General features: G+C 45.1%; 1 protein-coding gene across 2 annotated transcripts in view; it reads left to right on the forward strand.

Annotated features, from left to right (window-relative positions):
- Positions 1-15853, forward strand: part of esyt2b (extended synaptotagmin-like protein 2b) — a 44365-nt gene extending 28512 nt beyond the window's left edge. The window contains exons 8-23 of one of the 2 annotated variants that reach the window (XM_035415045.1): positions 2982-3102; positions 3832-4008; positions 4285-4367; positions 5225-5273; positions 5558-5647; positions 6205-6300; positions 9155-9217; positions 10506-10580; positions 10985-11071; positions 11200-11349; positions 12246-12613; positions 13575-13673; positions 14453-14584; positions 15089-15194; positions 15314-15363; positions 15523-15853. In XM_035415045.1, the coding sequence (XP_035270936.1) occupies positions 2982-3102; positions 3832-4008; positions 4285-4367; positions 5225-5273; positions 5558-5647; positions 6205-6300; positions 9155-9217; positions 10506-10580; positions 10985-11071; positions 11200-11349; positions 12246-12613; positions 13575-13673; positions 14453-14584; positions 15089-15194; positions 15314-15363; positions 15523-15568 (1792 nt within the window). In that variant the 3' untranslated portion in view covers positions 15569-15853. The remainder of the gene's footprint in view (positions 1-2981; positions 3103-3831; positions 4009-4284; positions 4368-5224; positions 5274-5557; positions 5648-6204; positions 6301-9154; positions 9218-10505; positions 10581-10984; positions 11072-11199; positions 11350-12245; positions 12614-13574; positions 13674-14452; positions 14585-15088; positions 15195-15313; positions 15364-15522) is intronic. The other variant, XM_035415046.1, reaches the window with a different exon arrangement.
- The last annotated feature ends 1071 nt before the right edge of the window (positions 15854-16924 follow it).

Consider the following 16924-nt stretch of genomic DNA (forward strand, 5'->3'; position numbering starts at 1 on the left):
CGGGGTGCCGGTTTCGTTGGGAACCCAGAGCAGGGGCCGGGGAGCGAGTCGCACGCTCACACCGCACCCCAGCGCAGAGCCTACCACACAGCGAGTGGCTCAGCTCCCCCTGTCCCTCCTGCAGCCGCAGGTGGAGCCGCGGGTGTGGGGCGGGTTGCATGAGGAGCGCTCGGGGGAAGTGTGCGCTGAGCTCCAGGGTGGCAGCTGGCTAATATTTCCCCCTGCGCTGTCCCTGTTCCCTCACATCGCAGTGCAAAGTCTGCTTGCTCTCTACGAGTGATAAACAAGCTGAATCCAATAGGAGACACATATTAAAATATTGCTTTTGACAGTATTAATATGCATGCACTTAAGAGTATAATCGGGGCATTGGAGATTATTCAGTAGTAATTCTCTGTGTAAAATGGCTGTACTGTCTTACAAACTGGGAGATTTATGCATCTGCCACAGGAGCATGAAACACATCTCCACATGCACCCTACCTGCCAGCTGTTTGACTCAAATATGCAAAAGGGATGCTTCACTTTCACACACCACGTGGTTTTGCTCCTCCTGTTTAATGTGCAAGCCCTTGGATTCCCAAGAGAAGCTATGTAATTAAAGACCTTTCAACATAACAACTGTAACAAGCATGGACCAGGAGCTGTTTTTTAGTTCATTTTCAGATAATGGCCCAGTTTCGCAGACACACATTAAGCTTAGTCTTGGGCTAAAATGAGTTTTGTATGGAGAATCTCCATTCAAAGTGGAATTTAATCTAGCGCTAGGCTTAATCTGTGTCTGTGAATCCAGACCAATTTGTTTTAAGAGCACAAAATCAAGTGTCAGTGTCTTAGTGCCATTGTTTTCTGCCTTTGTATTGCTGTTTAATGTGTGGCACACATCCTTGTTACAGGATAGGTGCTGTTCTGATAAGTTAGAAAGATATTTCAAAATCTTACCGTTAACCTGAAACCTGGAATGACTCCTCCCATTTCACTGTATCTTCGACACAGAGAAATCATTCACACCTTATATTTCCTGTTATGCGGGTGGAAATTTCTCCTCGGGCTAATGTGGGATGTCCAATTAGTTGGGATGTTTTTGTTTTTTTCAGCCATTTTACTGGAATAATACGCCACTATATTTTTATTTTCCTGACTCTTATGCACCAAGTTCATTTTTCACTTCTGTTTGTGTGTTAGTGTAGGACCAGACTTAGGTTGCAGAGACATGTTCCTGGTAATTGCTCTCGTTACACTGCTATATTTTGCCCACGGTGGTGAGTGGGAAATAAAAGGATTTCATAGAAATGAGCGGAAGTTGATACGAGCTTCTCCTTTCTCAGTCAGGGTTCTTGTTTTGTTTCGTCTTTCCCCCGTACCTGCATGTCCATTTTAAAATGGGTGCACTGCATTGAGGGAAAAGAAGCTCCATTGTAGGTTTGTTCTGTTAACTGCTGCCCCCTTCAGGTGGCAAGGTGTATCACTCTCCTCGCAACATTCTGACCATACCAGGGATTCAGTTCTGCGGTGCCTCTTTGATGATGGGTTTAGTATTTATTTATATCCGCTGTCGTAGTTCTAATGTATGTTCTTGTGTGCTGTAACCTTTCAAGGGACACTTCAGGGTTGAGTATGCGAGAATGTCAGTGAATGAACATACACTATGGACAGGGCTGAATAACAACACCTTCCTATGGGCATTTTACTTGTCTCTTCCTGCAGTATACATGCTTATTGTTGTGTGTTGAACTTCCCTGTGTTACACAAAATGCAGTGATTCAGATTCTCAAAAATCATTCATATTTGATCACATCCCCTCCCATATGCCCCACCCCCTTCCTCGCCCCCTCCATTCTGTCCACTGCAGACAGAGACTGCTGCAGTGCACCCTGGGTATATCCGGTGCTTTCCGGCGCTCTGGCAGCACGCCGCGGGGTAACGGCACGGTTAGAAACGGAGGCGTGAGTCAGGGTGGCAGAGCCTGGCAGACGGGCGCTGTCAGCTGCGGCGTGAGCCCAGAGTGGCGACCGCGAGTCGCCCACTGCCCGAAACCCGCCCCCTGCCCCGTATCTGCACCGCACTCCCGCTGGGGAGACGCAAGGGGTGTCTCCTTTTCTTCTCCTCTCTTCTCCTTTTCTTCTCCTCTCCTCTCCTCTCACCTCCTGTCAGCTTATCTCTCGCTCTCTCCTTTCATCTCCCCTGGGAGGGGTTAAAGAACAGGACTGGCTCCCCCCTCCCACCAAGGCCACCGCTCTGTCTGGGTGGGGCTGGGATAGCCACAGACACTGTTTCTGCTGATGGTGTGCCCCCCCCCCTCCCCCCACGCCCACCACCCCCCACCCCCCCATTACCAGCTCCAAGTGAAGGATGTACATTTAAAGCAATCATTTATACCTCACGCTCATAAATGGCTCAAATATCCCTGCTCAGATATGAGAATATTAAAATGGGGGGTAGTGATCGATGTGCTCATTTCCAGAACCAGGCGCATCATGGGAACGGTGGAGGGGGGTGGGGAAGGATCGATGTGACTGGAGGCAGGGTAATTTTAGATTAGTAAAGCGCATTTCTTTTTTAAAGTTTATTAAAGCCTTCTCACGCACAACAGTAGAGATCAGTATGGCCCCTTTGCAGTGTTCAGAGCATTTCACAGTGGTTAGGAGGCGAGATTTATACCCTGTTACGCCGCTGCCAGCTTCCTGCTCCTTTTATGATGTAGCTCTGCAGTACATTTCTTTGCTGTTTAAAACACTAAAGGATAGGGGAGTATCTGATGATGCCCCGCCCCCTCAGAACTCCACCCTCAACCCTAACCCATGCTACCGCTGCTTCTGTTCTCTCGCACTGCAGAGAAATGCCCATTCGTACGCACAGCCGTGTCTGTAGCAATCCCAGAATGCAAAAGTGACCCGCCTGCTCGTAAGGTGGCAGGCTGTGCAAAGACACGTTTCTCTTTTCTTTCCATTTTTTAATTCATTTATTTTTTGAATCTGCCAGCGGCCTCGCTGACGGCCTGATCCAGGACATAATCTACAGCTACCTGGTGCTGCCCAACCGAATCACCATTCCGCTGGTGGGCGAGGCTCAGCTGACACGCCTGCGCTTCCCTATGCCGAAGGTACATTAGCCGCTAGCTGAAGGCTCTTCCCGGTTCTGTTACTGTAATGACGGTCCTACAAAAGAAGATCCTGCTTTTTTAGAAAGGTAGAATGATGGATTTCATTTTGTACGTTGCATTTCTGCCCCTTCATGGTCTGAGTAACCAGTAACGCGCTTTAGCAGGCGCCAGTGTCTCACGCGCATGTGAGTGAGGAATGGGCCGCCATGTTGCTGAGCAGCTGTTCTCCATGCATCAGTCCAGGAGGAGACGCAATTGTTTATTTATGTAATTAAAGCATGGGATGATAAAATGCGGGGATTTAGAGAACCAGATTGAGAATTTTCCTGAGGCCCATAAAAACCCTCATGGACACGAGAGATATGTGAGTAAAGTGAGTCAGATCCTTGTTTCAGTGTCTTTTTTTTAAACGTAATGTCATATTTAACGGTGTCACCTCCAGCATCCATCTGTACTGTTTTACTAATTAATCCAGAGAGAAGTCTTCCCCCTACTGGCCAATGCCAGCAGACACAAGTTTTCCCTGAGTGTCCTTCTGTTAATCAAGCCCAAGCCCACATAGGTCCTGGTTAAAAGTGATGTCATTTTCTCTGGGTCAAATGCATACCTGTGATGTAGTGCTGTCTGTGCCTGTTTGACAGCTCATGCTGTATGCTAATGAGATAATCTTTCCAATCGTGGCATAGTGAGGATCCTGCTGTATGTTATTGAGTACGTCTGTCCAATCAGGGCATACTGAGGATCCACTTCCTGGAAGCCCAAGATCTGGAGGGGAAAGACAAGTTCCTGGGAGGGCTGATCAAGGGGAAATCAGACCCGTATGGCGTCATTCAGCTGGGAAACCAGCTGTTCCAAAGCAAGACTATCAAAGCCACCATTAATCCAAAATGGAACGAGGTGTATGAGGTAACCAACTCAGACTGAACTTCTCATTTGAGGCGGATCATCCCAGTCCTCTAGAAACATTTGCAATTTTAACCATGCAATTTTAACGAAGTGATTAGTTGTTTTTTGAATGTAGAATTGTCTTTAGGTTTTAAGTAATAAGCATAAATTGATTATTACACCCTTGATGTGTATTATTTCATAATGGACAATGATCGGTTTTTAACTGAATCGTCATTTGCTGAGGTTCTGTAAGAGACTTGCGTGAGCTGAGCAGGGTCTGAAATTGTTCACCAGGTCATGGTGTACGAGCACTCTGGTCAGCACCTGGAGATCGAGCTGTTCGACGAAGACCCCGACAGAGACGACTTCCTGGGCAGGTAGGCCTCCTCTCTCGCCTCTTTACTTTCCTCTGAATTCTCCACCTATCTGTCCCACTGCAGTGTTTATATCCACATTTGTGCTTTACTTCCCCCCGAAAACTCCATCTGACTCTCCCACTGCAGTGTTTATATCCACATTTGTGCTTTACTTCCCCCCGAAAACTCCATCTGACTCTCCCACTGCAGTGTTTATATCCATATATGTGCCTTACTTTCCCCTGAATACTCCATCTGACTGTCCCACTGCAGTGTTTATATCCACATATGTGCTTTACTTTCCCCCGAATACTCCATCTGACTGTCCCACTGCAGTGTTTATATCCACATATGTGCTTTACTTTCCCCTGAATACTCCATCTGACTGTCCCACTGCAGTGTTTATATCCACATATGTGCTTTACTTTCCCCTGAATACTCCATCTGTCTGTCCCACTGCAGTGTTTATATCCACATATGTGCTTTACTTTCCCCTGAATACTCCATCTGACTGTCCCACTGCAGTGTTTATATCCACATATGTGCTTTACTTTCCCCTGAATACTCCATCTGACTGTCCCACTGCAGTGTTTATATCCACATATGTGCTTTACTTTCCCCCGAATACTCCATCTGTCTGTCCCACTGCAGTGTTTATATCCGCATATGTGTGGGTTATTCATGAGCATGGCTTATAAATACATTTGTCATGGGTCACAGCACAGTTTGGCTGCCAGCATCATAGCTCTGATTGGGTCTGGTTCTGCAGTGGGGAAGGGCTAATTGAGAATTGGTAATTAAATAGGATGCATGGTTAAGTCTACATGCTCAAATGCATTTGTGCCCAGCAGTGATGACTTTTATGCGTTTGCTTGTAGTCTGATGATTGATATGACAGAGCTTCATAAGGAACAGAAGGTTGATCAGGTAAAGCCATTTCCCTCAGTTCAGAGACATGAGAAAACACACACACACAAATTGTCTCACACACACACACAAATAATCACACTCAAATGTGTATTTATATAAATGCATAAAGTGGTTGGCCATTGTCACCACACTATTTGAATGAGGTGGAATAATATGTAGAGTAATAAATATAAGCAGACACTGTGGACGTTGAGTGTTGCACACGAGGAAAGACGGAGAGGAAATTTTGAGCAGTGCAGCTGCATTCCATGAGGCCACCGGAACGTTCTCTGCTTTTGCAGTGGTTTGACTTGGAGGAAGTCTCCACAGGGAAGCTGCACCTGTCCTTGGAATGGCTGTTCCTTCTCTCCACTCCTGAAAAGCTTGATCAGGTACGATGGCCATGATGGCGGTCGCTAGTAATATTGTTGTGGTTCTTGTTATTGCACTTTCTAAATGATGACTATTATTATTGTCACTAGTAGTAGGGTACAGCATAGTAGTCATAGTCACAGTAGATCATTTTATCGAACGCCTTCAATCTTAATCATAATCTATACTCTAGCATCAGAGAAATTATTTAATATTTAGGAGAGAAACGACTACATATTAGCTTACACAATCATTTTTCATCATTTCATGGGTCCAAAGGAGTGGTTACCTATTCCTGGAGTCCTGCCATCCTGTAGGTCTTCATTTCTACTCTAATTTGGCACAAACTTATTATAGTAATGAGCTTTTCTCAATCTCTAGCTGTTGAAGGAGGTTTACTTTGTTAGGGGTGGAGTGAAACCCTACTGGAGAGTATATTTCCTGGAACAGGGTTGGGATTCACAGGTCAAAAGCACTGTGTTTTAGTGAGATTCTGTATTTCTGGCTGTGGTCTTGCTCTGAATAATAAACCTGCCTCAGGCCTTCCCGCTAGCTGTGACTGCTCCTGCCCCTACAGGCCCTCACAAGCATCCGTGCAGACAAAGGCCAGGCCAACGACGGCCTCTCGTCCGCGCTGCTGGTGGTTTACCTGGACTCTGCCAGGAACCTGCCGGTAAGTACAGCGGCTGCTTGCACCGTGAGCCAAATGTTATGGAGGGTTGTTTGGGTGGAAGGGGGGGGGGGACAGGCGAGGCAAGTTCGTGCCCAACCTGTGCGCTCGTCAGTCGACTTTGTCTTACTGTAGGTAAGAGTAACATTCAGCAATCTGCCATTACTGAAATTCACTGTTAAAGCCAGCTTTGATTATAATATGAGGGTATTGACAGCTGCTAGCTTTATGAAAATACTCAAGGTAATTTGTGTGATTTTAAGGACTTTTCTTCTAATGTATCTTTCTGCTTGAGCCATTTTAATGTGAGTAGATTTAAAAATGTACTTTTTAAATGTGAATTTGCCTTCATTTTAAATTTGGGTTTTTACCTCCAGCTTAATTTTAAATGTGTATTAGTAAATATTTTTGGATCAAACAGAATTTTTTTTTTTTTAATAAATAATCTGTGGTGCATGCTTTCGTGTGACACAAAAGCCTTATTGTCGTTTATGACAGCATGAACAGTACGATCTGAGATAAGCTGTGTAAGCACTGTCATTCTCCTGGCTTGCGGACAGACTCACTGTATTTCAGAAGTCATTACACTGGATAGTTCAGCCCCCTGTCTGTCTACCTTTTATTTTGTGTTTGAGTTGTGGTTGTTCAGTGAACTCATCAGCCCTGTCATTTCCACACTGTTCCTATCCCTGTTTGTCATGGCTTTTTGACCTTTTGCAAGTGTTCCTACCTTCGCCCCAGATCTGGAGTAGCTTCATAAACACTCATTAGCTCTGTTCCACTCTTTTTAATGGATTCTGCTATGGATCTCTCAGGACCGTTCTCCATGTAATGAGAGATTAATTTTGTGTTTTAGGCAAATGACAATCCGAGACTGGCTGAAGGGCCTGTTCCCATCATTGCTCGTTACAATGCTCCTAAATGGTCTGATTTGCCAGATGTGTAAATAAACCCATAGTTCTGGGCTTGTAAGAGATGCTGAAATATCATTTGTGTGCAGACACATTATGCACCGTGATGCAGACCTGTGTAGTCTCTGGCATTGTCTGTGCTAACGGGGGTTCGGCAGGGGGAGTTTAGAAAACTCCGCTCCAGCATCTCAGTGTCGTCTCTCTGCTGTCTTCTCTCCGTCTCCCCCACCGTAAAGAGCGTCTTCGAAGGGAGCATTGGGTGTGGATTCTTAAGCGAGAGGAGAGCTTCGGGCCTAGTCTTTTGTGAGAATACTACCTCAGTCTATAAAACGTTATGTGTGAGTCTCCCCTGGTATTCTTGCATTATACCGTTAGCAACCTGTGTGATTTGGTGGTGTTTTGGCAACCAAAACTAAAGTCTTGTATGCCAACAAGTAGCATGTTGACTGTCCCTATTGCACGGTTGCATTGCTTAACATGATTATACAAAATACACAATAAATTAGTTTTTTTTTTAATGGGGCCTCTAATTGCAACTTGATAGCAAGTATTCATGGAATGCTTATATGGAAGATGGAAGCCCTATAGATGGTAAATGGTAAATGGACTGCATTTATATAGCGCTTTTATCCAAAGCGCTTTACAATTTATGCCTCTCATTCGCCAGAGCAGTTAGGGGTTAGGAGTTAGGTGTCTTGCTCAAGGACACTTCGACATGCCCAGGGCGGGGTTTGAACCGGCAACCCTCCGACTGCCAGACAATCGGTCTTACCTCCTGAGCTATGTCGCCCCGTAGATATAGCGGTCATTCATTGACATGGGGAGAACTGAAGGCGATGGCCAGCAGATGGCAGTGTCCTGATTTTGACACATCTGTGCACAGATACTCCTTCTAGTCGCTAATTCTGTGGCCTTTGTGTCTGTCCCTGACACAGCCATCAGTGCGGAGAGAGAGAGAGGGTGCGTCCCATTACTTTTCAGTCCTCACCTCCTTTCCTCCACTCAACCATTACCACTCGTCTCCTTCCCGGAAGTTTGTGCAGAAAAGGGGAGGAGACGAGTGGAGGAAAGGAGAGAAGGACGAGGCTTGAGGGAAATTTGAACAGCTTCTCTGTCATCAATTTCGATGTCAACTATTGATGAAATAGCCCTATCATAAGCATTAGTTTTTGTCGAGCCCACAAATAGCCCCATACCCAATCGCAGATCTTACACATGGTCAGCCCATTAAAAGCTACAAAATAGCTGGCAAGTTTCATGTAGCTATGTGTACAGTAGCCTATACAAACATGAACCTCACATTAAGTTTTGCATCAAGACACTTAATATGTAATCAGCAACATTAGGAAAAAGTAAACATAGCATACAGACATTACAATTTACAGTAATTCCAGAATCCTGATTTGCCTGATGTCTGAACATACAGGGCACTAATTCACCTCATATGCTGTAGATATACTGCCTACATTCTATTGCCAGTATGTAGGAAATTTTTGAAAACTGAGAAAATTGGGAGTCTGCCCCGCCACACACACCTGCGTCCCACTTGCACAAGTGCCGTACATTTTTATTTATTCATTTTTTTGAGCCTTAATTTTAATGGAGCTCAGTTTCCCAGCAGTCAGTTCTCCAAACAGTCCGTCTTATCCCGGCAGACATCTCTTAACGGCTTTTTCCCTGCTGTGAAATTTTCTCTCCTTCTGTCTGCATATGTTTTTTACATTGACTTTTCCATGTCTGTCTTTTTCTCTGGGAGCTGGGTTTATCTACTAACCACTGTTGATTGGACGTATATGTTAACCTTTTTAATCCATCCATTTGTTCCGGTTCTTTCCGTGGTGTCCTGGTGTGTTTAGTTTAGTGTTCCTCTGGACCCTTGATTAACCTGGCTGGGTGTTGCATGCTCTTGTAACCCGCTGTGTGTTCATTCTCTCCTCCCTGAAAAGCGAAATCCTTTTGAATTTAACCACGATGGCTTGAAGCAGGCTTCAATGAATAAGGCACTCAAGGTAACGTAACGGTGTATGCAGATGGCTAGGTTATGCTAAGAGAACAGAATATCATTTATGTCCACCGGTTATGCAGCCATTATGGTTATTTTCCCCTGCAGATCAGTTGTATCGTTTTTATTTCATTCGATCGTGTTATGCTAAGCCACGGTTTACATGCACACCTGGCTAGCTCTGCTTTCCTTCTTCTCCTGGCACTAATCATGTTGTGCTTTGCTGTGGCATTTTGCTGATTAACACTGTGTTCAGATGCTCTGTATCACCACTGGTGCTAATCATCATCAAGTTGTAATTTCACACTCTCAGCTGTAGGGGGTGTATTTATTAATCACTTCCTTTTGACACCTGTGCTCATGTCTCACTGTACTCCCACACACTTGGCCCTGAAGGACCTTAAATTACTGTCAAAATGTATTTTGGGTATTAAATCGTCCGCACAGAAGAGAGTTTTGAGTATTGCTGATTTGTACCCTTTGCTAGTGACCCAGTATCATATTTTAAAATAAATTGGTAGTTTTATTTTATTTCTTGTTAATAAACTTGCTGTTGGTTTTAGAATAAAGGCTGGCAATGGGCAGATACACAGTAGATCTCCGTTTAATTGTTGTTTCCATATTGAAGACTCTGTATTTCTGTCACACTGGTTTAGATGATGAGTACTATAGTGGGACTGAGACTGAGAATTAGTCCAGCTCAGTGCAAACTTGTGCATTCAGCCTGCTGTTACCCTGTCTCCAGGCTACCAGACAGCACATGCATCCCAGTTACTGACAGTTAATTAGAGTATGGTTCAGCTTCATGAAGGGTGCTGGAGCCAGGTTGATACTGATTGGTCCCAACCATTCTTGTTGGAAGCAAAAACAAAAATTATGCGCTGTAGTTGTGTCCTAATGGACAGAGCCTTTGTCTGAAAATGCAGAACTAAAGTATAAATATAAATATGATGGTTATTAAAAATATCTAATCTTTTGCATGCTTTTTTCTGGCAAGGATTCTCTTCTCTTCTGTGTGTGTGTGTTTGTGCATGTGTGGGCGCATGTGTGTGCATGTTTGTTTGTGTGTCTGTGCGTGTGCATGTTTGTTTGTATTTGTGCATGTTTGTGTGTGTGTGTGTGTGCGCATGTGTGAGAGCATGTGTGCATGTTTGTTTGTTTGTTTGTGTGTGTGTGTGTGCGCGTGTGTGTGCGCAAGTGCGCTTGTGTTTGTGTGTGTGTGTGTGTGTGTTATACTAAATTTAGACACAACAATATGTGCAGCTGTTTTCAATGTTATTCACATATGTTTTCAGTCTGGAAAGAAAGTGAGCAGTGACCCCAGCCCTTATGTGCAGTTTACTGTTGGGCACAAAACCTTCGACAGTAAGGTAAGCAACCTGGGACTGAAACCAGCGCATTTCGTAAATATCCCACCTTGGTACTGTAGTTGTCTGGTGACATTCAGTATCCAGTCATTGTACATCGCAGCGTCTGCCAAATACATGCAATGCAATGCAATTATCAGTTAGCTTCATAAAATAGTGTTTTTTTTGGTTGTTATCTTCTCGAGGTTTATAGTGTACAGTTGTCGGTATGCTAAAAGCTTTATGGAAAAATTATTTGTAATGTATCTGTCTTGTAGAAAGAGGAAGCAATTATGTTGTCCCTATTTAATGGACATTTATATATACGTTTAAAATATATTTTAGCTGTAAATGCATCAGTTCTATCATTAATTCAATGTGTGCTCTTGCCTGTGGATCTGAACTGCTACATTTTTGCCTCTCAACAGATACGGTACAAGACCAATGAACCACTCTGGGAAGAAGCCTTCTCCTTTCTCATCCACAACCCCAAATGTCAGGAGCTTGTGGTTGAGGTATGTTTGTAGTCTCATGTTTGTGTATATACACAAGGGTAAAGCTCAGCCCTGCACCTCTGTGTAAATATGGAGCACAGTGCCTGGGAGCAGGCCGGGTGATGTAGGTGTGGCTGCTCTGCTGACAGGTGAAGGACGACAAGCACAAGTGTTCCCTGGGAACCCTGAGCGTCCCCCTGCTGCGACTCCTGGAGGAGGAGGACATGACGCTGAACCAGAGCTTCCCTCTGAAGAACTCCGGGCCCAGCTGCACCCTGAAGCTGAAGATGGCTCTGCGGGTGAGTCCCCTGATGCTCCTCCACACGGGATCTTCCCCACATGCTCCTCCTCACACGCTCCTCCACACGGGATCCTCCCCACACACTCCTCTGTACGGGATCCTCCCCACACACTCCTCTGTACGGGATCCTCCCCACACACTCCTCCACACAGGATCCTCCCCACACGCTCCTCCTCACACACTCCTCCACACACGCTCCTCCACACGGGATCCTCCCCACACACTCCTCTACGGGATCCTCCCCACACCCTCCTCCACATGGGATCCTCCCCACACGCTCCTCCTCACACACTCCTCCACACACGCTCCTCCACACGGGATCCTCCCCACACACTCCTCTACGGGATCCTCCCCACACCCTCCTCCACATGGGATCCTCCCCACACGCTCCTCCTCACACGCTGCTCCACACACGCTCCTCCACACGGGATCCTCCCCACACACTCCTCTACGGGATCCTCCCCACACCCTCCTCCACATGGGATCCTCCCCACACTCTCCTCCTCACACGCTGCTCCACACGGGATCCTCCCCACACACTCCTCCTCACACACTCCTCCACACGGGATCCTCCCCACACGCTCCTCCACACAAGCTCCTCCCCACACGCTCCTCCACACAAGCTTCTCCCCACACGCTCCTCCACATGGGCTCCTCCCCACACTCTCCTCCTTAAGGGCTCCTCCCCACACGCTCCTCCATACGGGCTCCTCCCCACACGCTCCTCCCCACATGCTCCTCCATACGGGCTCCTCCCCACACGCTCCTCCCCACATGCTCCTCCATACGGGCTCCTCCCCACACGCTCCTCCCCACACGCTCCTCCATACGGGCTCCTCCCCATGTACTCCTCCTCACGCGCTCCTCCACATCCGGTGCCCTGCCCTCCTGCAGATCCTCTGCCAGGAGAAGCTGACGGCGTCGGACCAGCCGTCCTTGGTGCAGGTGAGGAAGGCCAGCGCCAGCGTACCACCTCTCAGGCCCCCTGTCGCCGAACCGCACCGCCCCGCCAGCGACCACGCCCCCTCCACCTCCGCCTCCGCCTCCGCCCTGGAGCCGCAGCGGTGGGCGGAGAGCCCGGAGCAGGCCTTCGCGGGGAGCCCCGTCCGGCTGGCCGACGCCGGGAGGAGCACCTCCAACCTGGCCATCTTCGGCTCGCAGCCGCACCTGGCGCACAGGGAGTCCACGCCCAGCATCGCCTCGGACCTCTCCATGCCCTTCGCCACCCAGGAGCTGCAGCAGAGGCTGCGGCAGCTGCAGAAGTGAGCGCGCTGCGTAAAGGCAGGCCGTTATTAAGAGCAGTGACTCAGCGACACACACAGGTGCCTCTGACAGGGCGCACTGCACTCAGTGTTTACAGTCTGTGACCTCATCGATCAGATATTAAAACGGACACGCTGTATTAAAGTCTTGTATCATATTTTGGCAGTGGTGCCTGCTGAGCTGAGAATTGATGGTGCAGAAAAGCTCCCCTTAAACTGATTCTTGGCCTCAACCTGTTTTAGGTTTTCCTTAATTAACAATACAACAGTTAATTCACAAAATAGCCTACTCAGTACCATCAGATTTAGGCAAATAATAAAAGTCTTTTTACTTGCATTGCAAATAGAACACATTTTATTGACATTACTTAAAATTACTCTTCACTCTAGGAGCTCAGATTCATTGAGTATTCATGACAAAGATCTGCAATGCGCAGATTTCGTTATTTAAATGATCTTGAACTGCAGATTTTGTGATGTGAAGAAAGAAGTGTGTGTTGCCAGTGGATTATTCAGATCGTTGGCACACTTTTTAATCAAGTAAAAGTTAATGAAGCAGAATTAATGAAGAGGTGGTGACCAATGATCAGTTTAAAGGGAAATTTTCCACCCTCTCTATTTTCAGCACACGGCCACCACTGGATTTTGTCTTTTAAAAAATGTCGCTGTTGTAGTCCAAGTTGCCATCGATGGCTGTTTACAGAAGCAGTTCAGGTTAAGTACATTCCACAAGGGTACAACAGCACTGCTCACCTGGGACTAAAACCCTCAGCATTTTGAGTTACGAGCCCAGTTCCCTAACCGTTATGCTGCACTGCTGGAACATTCTGTTATAGGCTGGCCTCCTTCGAACACAAATGCTGCTGCCTCTTTTTACCCATAAGCTCCAGTAGACTGTAGATTGCAGAGAGCAGTGTGAAATGCATTCTGGTCTGTAACCCTGCTGGTTCTCTGCTCGCAGTGGGACCGCCTCCAGCCAGTTCCCCCTGGGGGAGATTCAGCTGACGGTTCGACACAGCTCCCAGAGGAACAAGCTCATTGTGGTGGTGCACGCGTGCCGGTGAGTCCAAAGACTGCCGGCGTAAGAATAACCTCCTTCACACTCACGCCTAATAAAATGTTTCACAATAAAAAAATTTTTGTTTTTTTTTGTTTTTGCATTCAAAAATGTATTTGTTTGGTCAATAATTATCTTTCATAATAATCAAACGGACAATAACTGAAATACCGTTGTTAAGACCAGTAATTCCATGGCACACTCAGGTGTCTTAAGACAGGTCTTACTGTTCTCATGAATGAATGAATGAATGAATGAAACATTGCATTTATATAGCACTTTACCAGATGCTCAGAGTGCTTTACAGTGATGAGGGGGAACTCACCTCACCCACCACCAATGTGTAGCACCCACCACATCAGCTGAGGTGGAGACAGAGTTTTTAGCAGTTTTTAGCCAATTAAATCGGGGGATACTTAGGTGGCAGATTGAGATGTGGCAGGTTGGGAATTTAGCTAGGACACCGGGGAACCCCCCACTCTTCGCGATGAGTGTCATGTGCTCTATAATGACCACAATGAGTCAGGACCTCGGTTTGAGACGTTGTCTGTCTGTCTGTCTCCACTTCTGTCAGCTATTGAAACTGTTATACTAAAGTCTTGTATTAGAATTTGGGCTTTAAAAAAATGTCACGGTAGTAAGACGAGTTGATACAGCTGGATTCAGTTGATAATTGAACAGTGTTTCCTGTAAAGAGTCTTCTCCCAACATTTTAAACTTGAGTCAGACTGTGTGCTGTGTGTGAGTGACCTAACCCCTAAGCCCTGTGCTTCTGGCCTCAGGAACCTCATTGCCTTCACAAAGGACGGCTCAGACCCGTATGTGCGCATCTACCTGCTTCCTGAGAAGAGCAGGTCGGGCCGAAGGAAGACCCACATGCTGAAGAAGACCCTAAACCCAGTGTATGACCAAACGTGAGTTACGCTGCATTTGTAGTAGCAAAGAGTCACACGGTTTGCTGCAGCCTGCAGTGTCCCCTTTTATTATTATCCAGCAGTCTCTCTCTCCGTCAGGCTGCTGGCTTCTCCCTGGTCTACGACTCCTAAGATCTAGGGCACACGGCTCAGCTCAGCACCAGCTCACGAATAATGTTTCTGGGCTTATTGAGTTCTTTTCACAAAATTATTATTACTAATGTCCAATGAAGCTTTATTTATTTAGTTGTTTATTAATTGTCTTGCAAACAGTTTTTTCATTTTTTATTATTATCCTAGAGACAGTAATTGATAGTGTTGTTCTATGCAGAATTGTAGTCATATTTTGCCCGTGGTTGTGGCATGAAATTGAGTATAGGCTGTACTTCCTGTAATGAAACTTAAGGGGGCGCTGCTGCTGCAGCTTGTGGAGGCAGGCATGGGTGATACCAGCGGCAGAGTGCTGAGCGGCTGCTACTTCAGAGCTGTAATGTGCTTCTGCAGGTTTGAGTTCAGCGTGTCCACAGTGGAGCTGCACAGGAGAACCCTTGACATTGCTGTGAAGAATGGAGGAGGACTTCTGTCCAAACAAAAAGGGCTGTTGGGAAAGGTGCGGCTGTGGCGCTATGTGCTACTCCTACTTGACTGTTATCAAATAATGACACAGTATCATGCACTGCATCTCATATGTAGCTGCCTGATAATGCTGACTCAAACTGGCTTTCACAGGTGATGCTGGATTTGACACATGAAGAGATGGCCAAAGGATGGACACAGTGGTAAACCATTAAACCATGACATGGAATTATCTTTTGCCTTGTTTTTATTGTAAAACTATTGTAGGAATTCAATAAAATAAATAAATAAAAAAAGTAAAAAAAATAAGGATAGAATTAGTTTCTGATGCGTGGACCTGACTGTGTCATCTCCCCACCCAGGTATGATCTTACCGAAGACGGATTACGAAAAACACACCAGGCCTAGATGAACACCACCTCACTTAACCAAGGCCTACATCTGGACTTCATTATTTCGGCTTATACATATGGCAAAGATGATCAGCTTTTCTATGGCATTTCATTTTATCTAATGGGCACTCATATGAAAAATATGCACAACCGGGAGTTCAATTTTTTACAAATATTATTTACTTTGAAGCATTTCATTTGTTCCAATGTTCCTTTTCAGATATGTGTCTGTGTACTTGTGTTACGGGAAGCATGAGGTGTTATATGTAAGTAAAATTGCATATATACCACCCATCAATTGCAATAGATTCAGAAACATTTTTACCAAGTTCAACACCAGTTGAACTTGGTAAAAATGTTTCTGAATCTATTGCAATTGATTTGCTGCCATTTTTTCCTATGTGGCCAGTGTCTGGGATGTAAATAGGAACTTTATCATAATGAATCTGCTGAAAGTTTGTAGTGGAAACACGGGTCAATAGTGCTTTGAAAATGAGGATTTCTGCTATTAAAAAAAAAAAGATTCGATCACAAAAAAAGGTTTTATCGTCATTACAATCAAGTTTGAACATTTGATACAATTGCTGTTATCATTTAGTGAAAGTACACTAACATTTTATTATTGAATTGTATTGCCCATGTATGTGCACTGTATGCTGAATGTATGTACTTTACGTATGTATTCATATCATGTTGTATTTTTGTTGGTCATCGAAGGGCAAGTTTTTTTGTGCTTTCATGTACAGTACTTAGCCCTAAATTGTGACCTCAGGATGACGGATAAAATCTTCTGGGGTTTGGTTTGAATCCATTTTGAAAAAGCATGCTGACATAATTACGTCCATCAAAAGAACATCAATATTCATATCTTAAATGAGAGCCAATGCCTTCATTTGAAGGGAACATGTAAATCATTTTTATTGTTTCTTATTCTGTTGAATACAATAGACACGAGTCAGGAGTGAGCATGGTACCCTGAGGCATTGGAATGCTCAGTTTAATTTATTTTAATTAACTTTAATTACTTTGTTACTTCATAAATGAATGGTTTTGGTATCTGGGACCTAACTAACAGCAGAGTCATTAAGGATATGGCTTAATGTCTTTGATGGCCTAATAATTAATTCATCCAACTGTATAATTTTTTTTTTAAAAGAACAATCTATAAGTATGTGTCATTTTTAGACAGGACCCCATGGCTCTGTAAATTTTGTTGATAATGATGAAATTGTTTCCCTTTTGTCAGAAAAATATATATTATTTGTCATATTTCCTGTTTTCTAAAGTGTTATTAGCTATTTAATCCATCAAATGAAAATGATCTCCAAGCTCACTCCCAGTTTCCAATGCAAGAACTTTTGCCTTCTATATG

The sequence above is a fragment of the Anguilla anguilla genome, chromosome 4 (assembly GCF_013347855.1).
Source record: "Anguilla anguilla isolate fAngAng1 chromosome 4, fAngAng1.pri, whole genome shotgun sequence".
NCBI lineage: Eukaryota > Metazoa > Chordata > Actinopteri > Anguilliformes > Anguillidae > Anguilla > Anguilla anguilla.